General features: G+C 36.5%; 1 protein-coding gene across 1 annotated transcript; it reads right to left on the bottom strand.

Moving 5' to 3' along the window:
• Nucleotides 1-281: 281 nt before the first annotated feature.
• tekt3 (tektin 3) lies at nucleotides 282-7390 on the bottom strand. The gene is made up of 7 exons (XM_062057334.1): nucleotides 6914-7390; nucleotides 3985-4068; nucleotides 3859-3929; nucleotides 3647-3790; nucleotides 3363-3585; nucleotides 2028-2182; nucleotides 282-498 (listed from the first exon to the last, which is right to left on the bottom strand). The coding sequence occupies exons 1-7, from the start codon at nucleotides 7388-7390 to the stop codon at nucleotides 282-284; spliced, it is 1371 nt and encodes a 456-aa protein (XP_061913318.1).
• Between the last annotated feature and the right edge of the window lie 9772 nt (nucleotides 7391-17162).

Below are 17162 nucleotides of genomic sequence, written 5' to 3'. Positions count from 1 at the left end.
TCTGGGGGTTGCTATGATAGACTTTGAGGCCGTTCATAATTGATATGTTTTTAGACAGATGATTATTTCATGAACTTTATTGATCAGCATAACGATATTCTGCTTTTTGAATAATAAATGAAGCTTGAATGTGCGGTCAGAAGTTTTATTAGCACCAGCGGAAGACGTTTAGTGGTGGACCAGGACATAAACACACATGCAGAGCACACAAAGGGACACACAAGTGTCCCAATGATGTTGTGTAATTATTACATACTGTAAGTGTTGTGTCATGGATGAGTTTAAGTGTAGCCGGCGAGGCGCGGCATGCTGGGAAAGATCTTGCGCATGCTCATGCACTTGTCCTGGTCCAGGAAGAGCGAGTTGGCCTTGACGGACAGGTCGTGCTCCAAGCCGGCCTTGGTCTGGACCAGGGTCTGGAGGCTGCCCTCGGCCTCCAGCAGCCTCGCCTGCAGCTTGCGGACCGTGTCGTCGATCTCCCGCACCTCGCTCACCAGCCTGGGACGACACAAACCGTGCGATAATCAGCGGTGTCTTCTCTCAATAATAAAAATAATAATAATTATGATGATTATTATTATTACTATAATAATTATTGATATAGTTATGATAATTGTAGTAATAATATTATTATTATTATTTTTGTTATTATTATTATTATTCATATAATTATTATTGATATATTTATAATGGTAGTAGTAATATTTAATATTATTAATGTAATAATATTATTATTGTTATGACAATAATAATAACAATAATAATGATATTATTGTTGTTATCATTATTATTGCTAACACTATGATGATATTATTGTTATAATATTATTATTATTAGCATTATTACTATGATTATTATTAATATAGTTATAGTAATAGTAGTAATAATAATATTATTATCATTGTTACTATTATTGTTTTTATTATTATTATTATTATTATTATTATTATTATTATTATTATTATTATAGTATATGTATTATAATACTACTAGTATTATTATTAGTAGTAGTAGTAGTATTATAATTAATATAGTTATTATTGATATAGTTATAATGTAGTGGTGCTAATAATATTATTATTATTATAATTATTATAATTATCATAATAGTAGTAATGATAATTATATTATTATTATTACTATTATTATTATTATTATTATTATTATTATTGATATAATAATGATATTGTCATAATAATAATAGTATTATTATTATAATGTTTGATATAGATATAATATAAATAGTAATAATATTATTAATGTAATAGTATAATATAGATATTATACTACTACTACTAATAATAATAATAATAATATTATTATAATTAATATAAATGTTATTGATATAGTTATAATAGTAGTGGTAATGATAATAGTAAATGATAAATAAATGGTATTATTACTATAATTATTATTGATATACTTATAATAGTAGTAATAATAATGATATAATTTTTATTATTGTTTTTATTATTGATATAATAATAATAATAATAATAATAATAATAATAATAATAATAATAATAATAATAATAAGAAGAAGAAGAAGAAGAAGAAGAAGAAGAAGAAGAAGAAGAATATTATTATAATTATTCATATAGTTATAATATAAATAGTAATAGTAATAACATTATTAATGTAATATTATTATTGTTATTGTTATTATTATTAATATATTAATGATATTATTCTTATAATAATAATATTAATATTATTACTATAAATATTATTGATATAGTTATAATAATAGTAATAATAATAATTATATTATTATTATTATTATTATTATTATTATATTATTGTTATAATAATATTAATATTATTATTCTTATTATTAATGTTAGCATGTAAATCAGATGTAAAAAGGTGGAAAACGAAATAATAAACTGAAACATTTTGGTTTAGAACTGCATAAATGCGAGGCATTGACACAAAAATAATAATAATATTAATACTCATATTTAAAAAAACAAAGAAACATACTACTAATGAAAACATACTCCTATTAATAGTCAGAATTAAGGTACCGGTGGTGAGGGTTGTCCCGGCAGAGTTCCACGTTGGGCCTGCGGGTTCTCTCCTCCAGCCGTGTGTGGGCCACCTTCAGAGGGTTCTCTTTGTCCCTCAGAGCTTTCTTCAGAGACTCCATGAGCATCTCGGTCTGGAAGATCTCCTGCTGGGTCTAGTCAGGACCACATGGCGACACAAACAAGAAGAGACCCCCAACTTCCAGTCAGTCCACTGATCTCATAATAATCTACAAGTGACTTATTTCCAAATACATCTTATATTTTCATATGCATTCAAAATATTCCACCATTCCGACATCAGTGTGTAAAGGATATCACCCCATGGGCTCAGGAACACTTCAGAAAAACCACACATTTTCAATGTCTGCACTACAGGCAGGCCAGTCTAGTACCCGCACTCTTTTACCACGAAGCCACACTGCTGTAACATGCGACTCTGCATTGTCTTGCTGAAATAAGCAGGGGCGTCCACGATAACGTTGCTTGGATGGCAACATATGTTGCTCCAAAAGCTGTATGAACCTTTCAGCATTAATGGTGCCTTCCAAGATGTGTAAGTTACCCATGCCTTGGCCACTAATACACCCCCATACCATCATGGTATGCTGCCATGATGGTATGGGGCCTTTTATACTTTGCGCTTAGAACAGTCCGGATGGTTCTTCTCCTCTTTGACGTCCACAGTTTCCAAAAACAATTTGAAATGTGGACTCGTCAGACCACAGAACACTTTTCCACTTTGCATCAGTCCATCTTAGATGAGCTCGGGCCCAAGCGAAGCCGGCGACATTTCTGGGTGTTGTTGATAAATGGCTGTGGCTTTGCGTAGTAGAGTTTTGACTTGCGTTTACAGATGTAGCAACCGACTGCAGTTACTGGCAGTGGTTTTACGAAGTGTTCCTGAGCCCGTGTGGTGATATCCTTTACACACTGATGTGGCTTTTTGATGCAGTACGGCCTGAGGGATCCAAGGTCACGGGCATTGTTGCTTACGTGCAGTGATTTCTCCAGATTCTCTGAATCTTTTGATTATATTACGGAGCGTAGATGGTGAAATCCCTAAATTCCTTGCAATAGCTGGTTGATAAATGTTGTTCTTAAACAATTTGCTCAGGCATTTGTTGACAAAGTGGTGACCCTCGACCCGTCCTTGTTTGTGAACGACTGAGCATTTCATGGAAGCTGCTTTTATACCCAATCATGGCACCCACCTGTTCCCAATCAGCCTGTTCACCTGTGGGATGTTCCAAATATCGTGCGATACATATTTGATTGTATTAAATATAGTAATCACAGTATCTCTTCAAGGAACACACACGAGCGTCATGTGACCTTGGCGAGGTGCGTCTGCAGGCTGTTGCGGGCGTCGGCCGTCTGGGACAGGCGTGCGCCGAAGGCGGCGTTGACGTTGTTGAACTGCGTCCACATGTCGCCGGCGGTGGCGTCCAGCAGGACCTCGATCTCGTCCCTCAGCTTGTGCGAGGCGGCCCGCTGGCTCTGCGAGCGCAGCAGGTTGTCGTCGGAGAACTTGGACCAGGACCCCGGCAGAGACAGCCTGAGGACCGGTTAGGGTTAGCGCCTGGGTGCTAAGTCCGACGTGCGGCGGGCGGACTCACGAGGGCTCCAGTCTATCGATGCCTCGGTAGAAGCTGATGCCGTCAGACGTGTTCCTCAGGTGGTGGCAGCGCTCGTCGATCCTCTGCGCCGCCGTCTTGTCGCTCAGGTCTCGCTCCAGCTCGTGCTGAGTGGCTCGGTTCGACCTGGGGGCGCCACGGGAACACAACATCAACGGCAAGTCGAACCGCTGCCGACACCCTTTCAGACTCACGCCAGCTGGGCGGCGGCTCGCTCCGAGTGTCGCCTCATCCTCTCCTGGCAGGACTTGATGACCTCCACTTCCTGTATGCGGCGCGCGTTAGCTAGCTTTTGCTTACGTTGGTAGCGCCTCCGTTACCTTGATCAGGTCCTTCTCCACGTCATCGTGGACCAGGTCGATGGACATGCGCCTCTCCCGGTGGTACAAACACTCCTGGGACACCTGGGGACGAGCAACATGTGCGTCAATATCATAAACATTGAATATGAACGAGTTATCTTTAGCGTGAGACTTTGTTGTTACTCAGCGACTCAAACGTTCCGTTTGCTAGCATCCAATCAAGGTAGCGCTAATCCAATTTGACGTGCAGTACCACTTTGGTACAAACACTCCTGGGACACCTGGGGACGAGCAACATGTGCATCGATATCGTAAACATTAAATATGAACGAGCTAACTTTAGCGTGAGACTTTGTTGTTACTCAGCGACTCAAACGTTCCGTTTGCTAGCATCCAATCAAGGTAGCGCTAATCCAGATTGACGTGCAGTACCACTTTGGTACAAACACTCTTGGGACACCTGGGAACGAGTAACATGTGCGTCGATATCGTAAACATTAAATATGAACGAGCTAACGACTCAAACGTTCTGTTTGCTAGCATCCAATCAAGGTAGCGCTAATCCAGATTGACGTGCAGTACCACTTTGGTACAAACACTCCTGGGGACGAGTAACATGTGCGTCGATATCGTAAACATTAAATATGAACGAGCTAATGACTCAAACGTTCTGTTTGCTAGCATCCAATCAAGGTAGCGCTAATCCAGATTGACATGCAGTACCACTTTGGTACAAACACTCCTGGGACACCTGGGGACGAGTAACATGTGCGTCGATATGGGTTATGGCTTATACTTGTATAGCGCTTTTTTTTCTACCTTCAAGGTACTCAAAGCGCTTTGACAGTATTTCCACATTCACCCATTCACACACACATTCACACACTGATGGAGGGAGCTGCCATGCAAGGCGCTACCAGCACCCATCAGGAGCAAGGGTGAAGTGTCTTGCCCAAGGACACAACAGACGTGACTAGGATGGTAGAAGGTGGGGATATCGTAAACATTAAATATGAACGAGCTAAAAACTCTGTTTTCTAGCATCCAATCAAGGTAGCGCTAATCCAGCTTGACGTGCAGTACCGCGTTCTTCCTCACGGCGCAACAGGGCGTCACTGTGGCCGTCTTTCTGGACTGTTACGACAAGGACGGACTATTGTTAGCGACGCTAGCAGTCAAAGTTGTGCGGTCCAAAAAAGCGGCGTAAAATGTTAACACGCTAATGTTAGCATGTATCATACTAGCGGTAGCATGCTAACGGTGAGCATGTGTCACCATATGACTAAGGTGTAAGGCGGCAAAATTGGCTAAAAAAAAGCTAATGTTTGTTTGCTAACAGTTAGCATGTGTCTTGTACCAAGTAATTACTCTGCGGTCTAAGGCGAAAAAAAAATGCCCCAAAAAATATTAACATGCTAACAGTTAGCATGTGTCTTGTGCCAAGTTATATGACTCTGAGTTATTATTGTAATTTAGTCCTTAAATAAAATAGTCAACTTGTCTTTTAGTAGTAAGTAAACAAACAAAGACTCCTAACTAGTCTGCTGACGTATGCAGTAACATATTGTGTCATTTATCAACAATTTAATAAACAAATTAATTAAATTAAGTTAAATTGATTAAATAAATAATAATAAATTAAATAATAATAAATTAAATAAATAAATGTAATTAATTAATTTAATAAACAATTTAATAAACAAACAAAGACTCTGACGTATGCAGTAACATATTGTGTCATTTATCTACCTATTATTTTGTCTACATTATGAGACACAAACTGTAAAAATTGATTATTAATCTACTTGTTCATTTACTGTTGATATCTACTTATTTTCTGTTTCAACATATTCTATCTACACTTCTGTTAAAATGTAATAATCACTTATTTTTCTCTTCTTTGATACTTGACATTCGTTTTGGATGATATCACACATTTAGGTATCGATCCGATACCAAGTAGTTACAGGATCATACATTGGTCATATTCAAAGTCCTCATGTGTCCAGGGACGTATTTACTGACTTTATAAACATCATATGAATTTTAAAGAAAACCGATTTTGAGACGATAAAAAATATGGTTGTATCGACTAGATACGCTCTTGTACTTGGTATCATTACAGTGGATATCAGGTGTAGATCCACCCATGGCGTTTGTTTACATTGTGACGCCGGTGAGCTATTGTATCCTCCTACGGTGTGTAGTGAAGCATGTTCAGTTATTCCTCGTCCTCCAGTGATAATGCTACTTGTAATAAACTTACCAACACTTCAGACTGGATGTTAGCTGCTAGCTTCCTGAGGGCGTTTCAGTGTTATAACTTCACCTTTATCTTTACTTTTTACGCCAAAATGCGTCCGTTCTCCCTTTTCCGTCTACACACTGTGTCTGCTTGTAAGTACTCTGTGTGTGTGCGCTGCCGAACATGCTCCTCGGCTCATAAAACCAGCGATGTCGCCACGTGACGACGACGGTGGGGTAAAGGACCGGTACTTTTTAGTACCGAATATGATTAATTGGTATCGCAGTACTATACTAGTACCGGTATACCGTACAACCCTAATTCAGGGTTAGTATTTGAGTGGGCCCCGGGCCCCTGTGTAGTGGAAAAGGTCAAAAAGGTTTAGAAATGTGGTAATAAAACAACAACTGGACATCAGTTATCATAATTAGCTTATTTTTTTAAAGTTTCAATATTAAAATGTTTTATTTATGATTAATATTTACCGGTATCGATTCACCGGTACCGGGAATCGATTCAAATGTGAGGTTGAGACCTCATTGTGTAGCTCCGCCCCCTGTTGGTTCCCCCCAGTATTGCAGCGTCATTGTGAGACCGACAGTCTCCGGTTTCAGTTACCTGGCAAGTGGGCAAACAAAACCTCGGTCACACAATCCCCCCCTGAGGAAACCTCCGAGGCGTCACCGGATCCGGCCCACCCACCTGCAGGGGCGCCTCGGTCTCCGCCAGGGCCCTCTCCAGCCGGCGCTTGGCCTCGGCGAGCGCGGCGGTCTCGGTCACGGCGTTGTCCACCTCGTGGCTCAGCTCGGACTTCCAGAAGACGATGTCGCCCAGGCGCTCGCCGATGTCCTTGCTGCTGGTCTCCTGCGTGCGGCGGGTCAGCTGCTCCTTGTCCTGGATCAGCCTCAGCGTGTCCCGCCGGAGTCTCTCGGCGCTGTTGCGGCTGGCCTCCGACTGGCGGTAGTAGGTCTGGTTGGACCTGAACCAGTCGTCGGGCGTGTAGCGGGCGCTCCTGGCCGAGAGGTCCAGGCCGGGGACGGCGCCGGCGGTCTTGTAGTAGCTGGCGCTCCTCCACTGGTTGGCGCTGTGGTTGGCGTGGCGGTAGCTGGACGCCGTGGTGGAGATGGGCGGCAGGAAGTGTCCGGTCTTGGGTCGAGCGTAGGAGGCGGTCAGCTCCATGTCCTCAGGACTTGGTGGTCAGTCCAGTCCGTGTTGCTCACCTGCCAGTGAGCCAAGAAGGTGACTGGACTCATGCATAATACACGCACGAGTCTGCCAGCCAATGGCAGCGCTCCGTCGCCTCAGTCCAAGACTTCTGTTGACACCAGCGCCGGTTGCCGCGGGCAACCGCTGGCTGCTGCCTTCACTGTCCCGGCAAAACAAAGACGTCAACAATATTTGTACTGTAACTATGTGAGTGCACAGCAGGTGTGGTCTTGCATCATCGTGCGCTCTGCCCGGGTGCCCTTGGGCATACTTTTCCACTTACGGAAAGTTTACAGACAGCTAATTATTACATAACATGAGGGAAAAGTGCACAAAAACAACGATTCGATTCAGAATTGTGATTCTTATGTCTTTCGATTCTTGAGTCATATTTTTCCAAAATCTTTTTTTTTTTTTTTTTTGTGGAAATTATGTTCTTTAGGCCAGTGGTCCCCAAACACCGGGCCGCGACCCGGTACCGGTCCGCGGACCGATTGGTACCGGGCCGAACAAGAAATAAAAAAAAAAAAAAATAAAAAAAAAATAATAATAATTTTTTTTATTTATTTATTTTATTTTTTTTAAATAAATTACATCAACATAAAAAAACACAATATGTACATACTGTGTATGTGTATTTCAATATAGATCAATACAGTCTGCGGGTATACAGTCCGTAAGCACACATGATTGTATTTCTTTATGAAAAAAAAATGAAAAAAAAAAAAAAAAATGTCCCCCCCCCCCCGGTCCGTGGGACAAATTTTCAAGCGTTGACATCTCCATGGTTACGGGCCAAATGTTTAGGGGTGTGAATCTTTGGGTGCTCAACATTTCGATTCGATTCAGAATCGTGATTCTTGTTTATGTCGATTCTCGATTCTTATTTTTAAAAAATATATATATTTTTTTTTAAGTCGTTTTTTAAGGCCATCTCCATGGTTACGGGCCAAATGTTTAGGGGTGTGAATCTTTGGGTGCTCAACATTTCGATTCGATTCAGAATCGTGATTCTTATTTATGTCGATTCTCGATTCCTATTTTTCAAAAATATATTTAAAAAAATTTAAGTTGGTCTTTTTAGGCCATCTCCATGGTTACTGGCCTAATGTTTAGGGGTGTGAATCTTTGGGCACTCAACATTTTGATCCGATTCCGATTCCTTGGGTGACGATTCGATTCAGAATCGTGATTCGTATTTCTTTTCAATTCTTGATTCCTATTTTTCTAAAATCTTTTTTTTTTCTTTTAAAATCTTTTTTTAAAGCCATCTCCATGGTTACTGGCCAAATGTTTAGGGGTGTGAATCTTTGGGCACTCAACGTTTTGATCTGATTCTGATTCCTGGGGTGACGATTCGATTCAGAATCATGATTCTTATTTCCTTTCGATTATTGATTTCCTATTTTTCTAAAAAAAAAATGTTTTCTTTTAATATCCTTTTTTAAGGCCATCTCCATGGTTACGGGCCAAATGTTTAGGAGTGTGAATCTTTTGGTGCTCAACATTTCGATTCGATTCAGAATCGTGATTCTTATTTATGTCGATTCTCGATTCCTATTTTTCAAAAATATATTAAAAAAAATTTAAGTTGTTTTTTTTAGGCCATCTCCATGGTTACTGGCCTCATGTTTAGGGGTGTGAATCTTTGGGCACTCAACATTTTGATCCGATTCCAATTCCTGGGGTGACGATTCGATTCAGAATCGTGATTCTTATTTCTTTTCGATTCTTGATTCCTATTTTTCTAAAATCTTTTTTTTTCTTTTAAAATCTTTTTTTAAAGCCATCTCCATGGTTACTGGCCAAATGTTTAGGGGTGTGAATCTTTGGGCACTCAACGTTTTGATCCGATTCCGATTCCTTGGGTGACGATTCGATTCAGAATCGTGATTCTTACTTCTTTTTGATTCTTGGTTCCTATTTTTCTAAAATCTTTTTTTTTTTTTTTTTCACTTTTTTTTCTAGGCCATCTCCATGCTTTGGGCACTCAACGTTTTGGTCCGATTCCGATTCCTAGGGGTGACGATTCGATTCAGAATCGTGATTCTTATTTATTTTGATTCTCGATTCCCAAGGGTGACGATTTGAAATCCACTACTTTATTGAAAGTTTATTATTGTGTCAAATACGTTAGAAAATATTTGTAAACTAAGAATGGGTACCGTTCATGTTGGAACTCATACTGTACCAATTTGGGGTATTTTTGTGTGCGTTAATAAATATTATTTTTGATATCAAACTAACTGCTGTCCAGTTGTTTTATCTTGTTTCATTATCACATTTCTGAGTCTCAGTTACAGTTGCACGTCCGAGACATTAGATGGCAGTAGTGTTTGTTTTTTTAATGTTTTTTTTGTTGCGCCCTAAGAAGTGTTAATAATGTAAGTGCCGCACTTATCACGCACCAGCTGTTTGATTGCAACGTGTCTCTCAGTTGTGGTTTTCACGAACACATTCGGAGGCGTAGAAATCGCCATGTCAATCCGCTAATGCTAATTAGTAGCTTGTCAATAGAAAAGCCAATGCACATTAGCAACGAGCTAGCACATTTTTTTTTTTTTTTCTTTTTTTTTTTTTTAGGTTTCTTTCTCCGCCAAAACAAAACAAAAAAAGTATCGTATTTAGTATCCATCCTTGATGGAAACACTGGATCATTTTTGCAAAACAAAACAAACAAAAAGTATGGTATTTAGTACTCATCCTTGATGGAAACACTGGATCGGTCTTCTTGGACGCTGACTCAGCGCTCACGTGCAAAGACGATACTGGGGGGGAAAAGCCGGTATTGACTTGGTATCAAAGGTATCGCTACTTCAACAACCCGGTACAGTCGTGGTCGAAAGTTTATAGACACCTTATTACATTATGAGAAGCTTTTGATTGGTGTTTGTTAGCCGTTAGTTACTCCATTTTCTTTGAACTCCAACGACACAATATGCACTGCATTTTTTTTAGAGAGTATCAACCGAAAAAATCCATTTTTTTGGGGAGGGTGAGTGAGGTATTGTGGGCGAGCAATCTGAGCTTGTAAGTGAGTTTGGATTACCTTGGCCCGCTGAATGATTGATAGAACACAACAATAATCTGTGTAGAGTTACACTCTCTGATAGCTCGCCTTCCACTGCGCTCGGCACACACGGTGACTCGGCACTTTGTGCAAAGCCTGGAAATATATTTATTTACATTCCCACATTCCGTATTTAGAAGAACGTCTCATCTTTATTTGGGATGATATGGACTTGGGATAGCTGCTGCATGTCCCTGGAGCTGTCGTCCATGACACGACAGCAAGAAGAGCATTTGAATTCTGCCTAGCAACAAGTTAGAGGCGACTATGAAGAACAATAGGAGGATTTTGTTTATTGATCTTTTTTTTTTTTTTTTTTTTTTAGTGGATAACACAAGTTGTTTTTTGTAGGTCAATAACCTTCAATTATGTCTTGCTTGAAACCATGTGCAACATTTACTTATATGACCAAATGCAAACACCCTTCCCTAGTCATGGTGCAAAGAAAATGTCAACAGATGCTCACTGAACTTTGTCGATATAAAAAAACTTCCTTTTTTGTTTTGTGTAACTCTCACAAAATAGAGCACAAATAAATGTTCCCTGCAGTGGACATTTGTAGACAGCTTTAACAACTGTTTTATTTTTATTTTTTTAATTTACCTTTTTTTTTCCTTTTTTTTTTTGTCACTCCAACAAAACAAATTGAGCACAAATAAATGTCCACTGCAGTGGACGTTTATGGACATGCATAACAGGACTATTTTATTTTTTTATTAATTTTTTGGTCCTGTCCAGCTACTTAGACAATGTTTGATTGATATTTAACTTGCAAAAACATTTTATTCTAAAAGTTTTATTCTAAGTGTTTTTTGTTTTTAAATTTTTTAAACAAATTTTGTAACTCCAACAAAAAAAATCGAGCACAAATAAATGTCCACTGCCAACGATGACCCAATGCAAACAACCTTCCCTAGTCATGGTGCAAAAAAAAAAAAAAAGTCAACAGACATGCTCACTGAACTTTGTCGATATAAAAAAAAACTTCCTTTTTTTGTGTGTGTGTAACTCTCACAAAATAGAGCACAAATAAATGTTCACTGCAGTGGACATTTGTAGACAGCTTTAACAACTGTTTTTTTTTTAATTTACCTTTTTTTTTTTTTTTTTTTTTTTTTGTAACTCCAACAAAACAAATTGAGCACAAATAAATGTCCACTGCAGTGGACGTTTATGGACATGCATAACAGGACTATTTTATTTTTTTATAAATTTTTTGTTCCTGTCCAGCTACTTAGACAATGTTTGATTGATCTTTAACTTGCGAAAAAAAGGTATTCTAAAAGTTTTATTCTAAGTGTTTTTTGTTTTTAAATTTTTTAAACAAATTTTGTAACTCCAACAAAACAAATCGAGCACAAATAAATGTCCACTGCCACCGATGACCCAATGCAAACAACCTTCCCTAGTCATGGTGCAAAAAAAAAAAAAAAAAAGTCAACAGACATGCTCACTGAACTTTGTTGATATAAAAAAAAATTCCTTTTTTGTGTGTGTGTAACTCTCACAAAATAGAGCACAAATAAATGTTCACTGCAGTGGACATTTGTAGACAGCTTTAACAACTGTTTTTGTTGTTGTTTTTTTATTTACCTTTTTTTTTTTTTTTTTTTTTTTGTAACTCCAACAAAAAAAATTGAGCACAAGTAAATGTCCACTGCAGTGGACGTTTATGGACATGCATAACAGGACTATTTTATTTTTGTATTAATGTTTTAGTCCTGTCCAGCTACTTAGACAATGTTTGATTGATCTTTAACTTGCAAAAACATTTTATTCTAAAAGTTTTATTCTAAGTGTTTTTTGTTTTTACATTTTTTAAACAAATTTTTTAACTCCAACAAAAAAAATCGAGCACAAATAAATGTCCACTGCCACTGATGACCCAATGCAAACAACCTTCCCTAGTCATGGTGCAAAAAAAAAAAAAAAGTCAACAGACATGCTCACTGAACTTTGTCGATATAAAAAAAACCTTCCTTTTTTTGTGTGTGTGTAACTCTCACAAAATAGAGCACAAATAAATGTTCACTGCAGTGGACATTTGTAGACAGCTTTAACAACTCCAACAAAACAAATTGAGCACAAATGAATGTCCACTGCAGGAGACGTTTATGGACATGCAAAACAGGGCTTTTTTTTTTTTTTTTTTGCTGCTATTCTGTCGCCTTTTAGTGGATAATACAAAGGTTCTTTTAGGTCAATAACCTTTAATTACGTGTTGCTTGAAACCATGTGCAACATTTACTTATATGACCAAATGCAAACACCCTTCCCTAGTCATGGTGCAAAGAAAATGTCAACAGATGCTCACTGAACTTTGTCGATATAAAAAAACTTCCTTTTTTGTTTTGTGTAACTCTCACAAAATAGAGCACAAATAAATGTTCCCTGCAGTGGACATTTGTAGACAGCTTTAACAACTGTTTTATTTTTATTTTTTTAATTTACCTTTTTTTTTCCTTTTTTTTTTTGTCACTCCAACAAAACAAATTGAGCACAAATAAATGTCCACTGCAGTGGACGTTTATGGACATGCATAACAGGACTATTTTATTTTTTTATTAATTTTTTGGTCCTGTCCAGCTACTTAGACAATGTTTGATTGATATTTAACTTGCAAAAACATTTTATTCTAAAAGTTTTATTCTAAGTGTTTTTTGTTTTTAAATTTTTTAAACAAATTTTGTAACTCCAACAAAAAAAATCGAGCACAAATAAATGTCCACTGCCAACGATGACCCAATGCAAACAACCTTCCCTAGTCATGGTGCAAAAAAAAAAAAAAAGTCAACAGACATGCTCACTGAACTTTGTCGATATAAAAAAAAACTTCCTTTTTTTGTGTGTGTGTAACTCTCACAAAATAGAGCACAAATAAATGTTCACTGCAGTGGACATTTGTAGACAGCTTTAACAACTGTTTTTTTTTAATTTACCTTTTTTTTTTTTTTTTTTTTTTTTTGTAACTCCAACAAAACAAATTGAGCACAAATAAATGTCCACTGCAGTGGACGTTTATGGACATGCATAACAGGACTATTTTATTTTTTTATAAATTTTTTGTTCCTGTCCAGCTACTTAGACAATGTTTGATTGATCTTTAACTTGCGAAAAAAAGGTATTCTAAAAGTTTTATTCTAAGTGTTTTTTGTTTTTAAATTTTTTAAACAAATTTTGTAACTCCAACAAAACAAATCGAGCACAAATAAATGTCCACTGCCACCGATGACCCAATGCAAACAACCTTCCCTAGTCATGGTGCAAAAAAAAAAAAAAAAAAGTCAACAGACATGCTCACTGAACTTTGTTGATATAAAAAAAAATTCCTTTTTTGTGTGTGTGTAACTCTCACAAAATAGAGCACAAATAAATGTTCACTGCAGTGGACATTTGTAGACAGCTTTAACAACTGTTTTTGTTGTTGTTTTTTTATTTACCTTTTTTTTTTTTTTTTTTTTTTTTGTAACTCCAACAAAAAAAATTGAGCACAAGTAAATGTCCACTGCAGTGGACGTTTATGGACATGCATAACAGGACTATTTTATTTTTGTATTAATGTTTTAGTCCTGTCCAGCTACTTAGACAATGTTTGATTGATCTTTAACTTGCAAAAACATTTTATTCTAAAAGTTTTATTCTAAGTGTTTTTTGTTTTTACATTTTTTAAACAAATTTTTTAACTCCAACAAAAAAAATCGAGCACAAATAAATGTCCACTGCCACTGATGACCCAATGCAAACAACCTTCCCTAGTCATGGTGCAAAAAAAAAAAAAAAGTCAACAGACATGCTCACTGAACTTTGTCGATATAAAAAAAACCTTCCTTTTTTTGTGTGTGTGTAACTCTCACAAAATAGAGCACAAATAAATGTTCACTGCAGTGGACATTTGTAGACAGCTTTAACAACTCCAACAAAACAAATTGAGCACAAATGAATGTCCACTGCAGGAGACGTTTATGGACATGCAAAACAGGGCTTTTTTTTTTTTTTTTTTGCTGCTATTCTGTCGCCTTTTAGTGGATAATACAAAGGTTCTTTTAGGTCAATAACCTTTAATTACGTGTTGCTTGAAACCATGTGCAACATTTACTTATATGACCCAATGCAAACAACCTTCCCTAGTCATGGTGCAAAAAAAAAAAAAAAAAAAAATCAGCAGAAATGCTCACTGAACTTTGTGGACATTATAAAAAAAAACGTATATTTTTTTTGTTTGTTTTAAAAAAAAATTAAACAAATTTTGTAACTCCAACAAAACAAATTGAGCACAAATAAATGTCCACTGCAGGGGACGTTTATGGCAATGCAAAACAGGCTTTTTTTTAAAAATATATATTTTGTAATTTTTTAAAACATTTTTGGCCAGTCCAGCTACTCAGGCAATGTTTGGTTGATCTTAAATTGCAAAAAAATCTATTCATTCATTCATTTTAAAAGTCTGACTTCTTAGATGCTGCTATTGTGTTGCCTTTTAGTGGACAACACACAATAATTTTTTTTAGGTCAATAACCTTTAATTATGTCTTGCTTGAAGCCATGTGCAGCATTCACTTATATGACCCAATGCAAACAACCTTCCCTAGTCATGGTGCAAAAAAAAAAAAAAAAAAAAAATCAGCGGAAATGCTCACTGAACTTTGTGGATATTATTTTATAAGTATTTTTTTCATTTTTTTTATAAATTGTTTAACTCTCACAAAATAGAGCACAAATAAATGTTCACTGCAGTGGACATTTGTAGACAGGTTTTTTTTTTTTTTTTTAATTTTTTCAAACAAATGTTGTAACTCCAACAAAACAAATCGAGCACAAATAAATGTCCACTGCGGGGGACGTTTATGGACATGCAAAACAGGGCTTTTTATTTTATTTATTTATTTATAAAAAAATTATTTTTTGGCCTGTCCGGCTCCTCAATCAATGTTTCATTGATCTTAACTTGCAAAAAAAATTTATTCTGAAAGTTTTACAATTAACGAAGTTGTTTGTTGTTAGCTTAAAACCAAACTACGGCCCACAGGCCAAATGTGGCCCCTTTTTTTAGGTCAATAACCTTTAATTATGTCTTGCTTGAAACCATGCGAATCATTTACTTGTGTGACCCAATGCGAACAACCTTCCCTAGTCATGGTGGGGGGGGGGGGGGGAATGTCAACAAACATGCTCACTGAAGTTTGTGGATATTATACAACAAACTGAAGTGGCTATTATATTATTATTATATTCTATATTTATTTATTTGTTTAAATATGTAACTGACAAATAAAGCACAAATGTCCACTACACTGGACTTTGTTGACACGCATAACAATGCTATTTGTGTTTATTTTTAAATCATTGTATTAATAAATGTGTAACTTCCACAAAATAGAGCACAAATAAATGTCCACTACAGTGGACACATGTGAACACAAATAACAGTGCTATTTTTTATTTTTTTTTACCCTTTAGGAAACGTGTAATTCTGAATAAAAAATAAATACAAAATTGTTCACTACAGTGGACATGCATACACAGCTATTTGTTTCATTAGTTCAAGAAATGTCCACTACAGTGGACACTTGTGATCATGCATAGCAGGGCTTTAAAAATATATATATTTTGTAAGAAACGTCATTATGGTGGTACTTAATGAATACTTAGGTCTACTACACTACTGTATTTAATGTTGTCATTATGGTGGTACTTAATGAGTACTTAGGTCTACTACGCTACTGTATTTAATGTTGTCATTATGGTGGTACTTAATGATTACTTAGGTCTACTACACTACTGTATTTAATGTTGTCATCATGGTGGTACTTAATGAATACTTAGGTCTACTACACTACTGTATTTAATGTTGTCATTATGGTGGTACTTAATGAATACTTAGGTCTACTACGCTACTGTATTTAATGTTGTCATTATGGTGGTACTTAATGAATACTTAGGTCTACTACGCTACTGTATTTAATGTTGTCATCATGGTGGTACTTAATGAATACTTAGGGCTACTACACTACTGTATTTAATGTTGTCATTATGGTGGTACTTAATGAATACTTAGGTCTACTACGCTACTGTATTTAATGTTGTCATCATGGTGGTACTTAATGAATACTTAGGTCTACTACACTACTGTATTTAATGTTGTCATTATGGTGGTACTTAATGAATACTTAGGTCTACTACGCTACTGTATTTAATGTTGTCATTATGGTGGTACTTAATGAATACTTAGGTCTACTACACTACTGTATTTAATGTTGTCATTATGGTGGTACTTAATGAATACTTAGGTCTACTACACTACTGTATTTAATGTTGTCATTATGGTGGTACTTAATGAATACTTAGGTCTACTACACTACTGTATTTAATGATGTCATGATGGTGGTACTTAATGAATACTTAGGTCTACTACACTACTGTATTTAATGTTGTCATTATGGTGGTACTTAATGAATACTTAGGTCTACTACACTACTGTATTTAATGTTGTCATTATGGTGGTACTTAATGAATACTTAAGTCTACTACACTACTGTATTTAATGTTGTCATCATGGTGGTACTTAATGAATACTTAGGTCTACTACACTACTGTATTTAATGTTGTCATTATGGTGGTACTTAATGAATACTTAGGTCTACTACGCTACTGTATTTAATGATGTCATTATGGTGG

The sequence above is a fragment of the Entelurus aequoreus genome, linkage group LG08 (assembly GCF_033978785.1).
Source record: "Entelurus aequoreus isolate RoL-2023_Sb linkage group LG08, RoL_Eaeq_v1.1, whole genome shotgun sequence".
Taxonomy (NCBI): Eukaryota; Metazoa; Chordata; class Actinopteri; order Syngnathiformes; family Syngnathidae; genus Entelurus; species Entelurus aequoreus.
The sequence above is the reverse complement of the archived record's forward strand: the minus strand, read 5'-3'. Positions and strand labels throughout refer to the sequence as shown.